Source organism: Anarrhichthys ocellatus, unplaced genomic scaffold (assembly GCF_004355925.1).
Source record: "Anarrhichthys ocellatus isolate YVR2014 unplaced genomic scaffold, GSC_Weel_1.0 scaffold7895, whole genome shotgun sequence".
Classification (NCBI taxonomy): domain Eukaryota; kingdom Metazoa; phylum Chordata; class Actinopteri; order Perciformes; family Anarhichadidae; genus Anarrhichthys; species Anarrhichthys ocellatus.
Genome location: NW_022287869.1, coordinates 1 through 2,034, shown reverse-complemented (window position 1 = coordinate 2,034; position 2,034 = coordinate 1). Strand labels below are relative to the sequence as shown.

The 2,034-nt window shown below is 37.1% G+C and overlaps 1 protein-coding gene across 1 annotated transcript; it reads left to right on the top strand.

The window, feature by feature from the left end:
- Window positions 1-79: 79 nt before the first annotated feature.
- On the top strand, window positions 80-2,006 carry LOC116380603 (5-hydroxytryptamine receptor 3B-like; the record flags this gene model as incomplete). The annotated part of the gene is made up of 4 exons (XM_031842504.1): window positions 80-119; window positions 237-346; window positions 1,485-1,651; window positions 1,849-2,006. Coding segments are annotated over exons 2-4 (327 nt in total), but the record flags the coding sequence as incomplete, so codon positions are not given.
- Window positions 2,007-2,034: the final 28 nt, after the last annotated feature.

Here is a 2,034-nt window from a genome sequence, read left to right as displayed (position 1 = left end):
TCTGTGCTGAGTTTATGACCGTTGTCAGGATGTCTGGCTGACAAATCTTTTAACACATATTTGTTTTCTCACAGAACGAGAAGGATGAGCAATTTGTTTCCTACATTTCGGTTAATTTGGTGAGTTTTCTCAGACAAAGAAAGCACATTTTGATTGAACTAATTCCAACCTCTCACCTTTTTGGGAAACTCGAATGACTATTGTTTCAATGCACTTTCCTTTGTTTTCCTCTTCAGAGGTGGGAAGATCCTGGCATTTCTTGGGATCGTGATGATTTCTGTGGTATTAGGAGGATTTATCCTCCTCCGAGTGTATTGTGGACGCCAGATATAGCTATTGAAGAGATGTAAGTTTGAATATGCATCCTCACAAATTCACGTATACAAATCATTGTTAAGAAATCACACATTTATATGCAAAAACATGTTTCATTTATTTACAATAATATTTATTGCATAAATGTATTGTATTTTAATTGGTGAATAGTCCTATATATACACTGTATATAAGTACAATAGTGGATTAACAATATAACATTAGTAAAATGAGTTATTACATAGGTAAAGTTATCATGTTGAATATCATTGTGTTCAAGGACCTTGATTTAGTTTGATTTTGGTTGTTCAGTACATCCGTGCGTTTTACTTACAGTAAGAAGTCCTTCACAATTCATGGACGCCAGTGAAGACAGTCGAGCCTCCCCAGTTGTATTTCTTGAATACGTTTTAATGCGTTTGAGGGGTCAAACGCATTAAAGGAGTGTTATATAATCATAAATTATACAAATTGTCAATATTTGTGTTTTTGAACTGTGGAATGTACCCAGTAATATGTGTAAAATGTGATATCTGCGCAAAATATATGCTTTTCCTGCTCGTCCTCTCTGCCTGTGTGCTCGTCTGCTCGTGGTCTCCGCCTGTGTGCACGACACGTCTCAGAACGCGCAGCTAGGGGGCCAAAATCGTTTTTGCCCAAAAGAGGCGGGTCTATGAAGCAGTTTATATTAGCAAGCTACATATTAGGCAAAGTGAACATCTTCTCTTCTACATAGTTGTCCTCAGTCTCATCTGCTTAACTTGGTCATGGAGGCATCAACATTTAATTGAGATGGTAAATTAACAGTGAAACTCATCATAGCTTAATTTAACACCATTATTCCTAATTACACTTCATGTTTACTTCTCCTGATCTTTACCTCCGATAACAAGGTCCATAGGGGCATCTCAATAAATAAACATGTTATATTATATTATATAAGTGTTATTTACTGCTTTTTTTTCGTGTTGGAATAAATGTTAAATATTTAACTGCAAAGTAGTAATGCATGTTTGATACTTTAATTTTTTTGCATTAAATCATACTGGGATGTTTGCTGAAATTGATAGGATGGCCCTACCTAGAAAATTTTCCACCAGCCGCCACTGGTTATAGATAATACATTATGTAACATTCAGCTAAAACAATTTGTGTTTGTTCTCATTCAGGATAGAGAGTAATAAGGTTGAGAGTCCTCATGTCACCCTTGACTTTGACGGAGGGGTCTCTCTTTGGACCGACATGGTGGTGGTCAGCACCTGCGCGATGGAAGTTTACAAATTTCCCTTCGAAGTTCAGAGCTGCAAACTAACTTTCAAGTCCACCATACTCACTGGTGAGCCCTTAACCTGCTGTCTTCAAAGTTTTATTAATTCCTCTGCATTGTTTATGTGTTCTTATGTGTGTTTGAGTTTGAATGTGTGTGTGCTTTAATGACTTTTAGAGTTTCTTGTCACCTGAACACACGTACGATACAATCCTTTGTTAACATGCAAGGAAACCTGACAGTTTTTATTTTATCTCCCAACTCAGAGGATGAAATGAGGCTTATTTATTTTGATGACACCAAATGGAGAATTGAGTGGTCTCTCAAGAAGATGACCCAGTCAGAGTGGCTGCTCACCAACCTGACCATGAGTAAAGAAATTGTCGACAATTTTTACTCTGATCTACCTGTGGTGGTTTACACTGTAAGTATCTCTGGACACAGACACACAC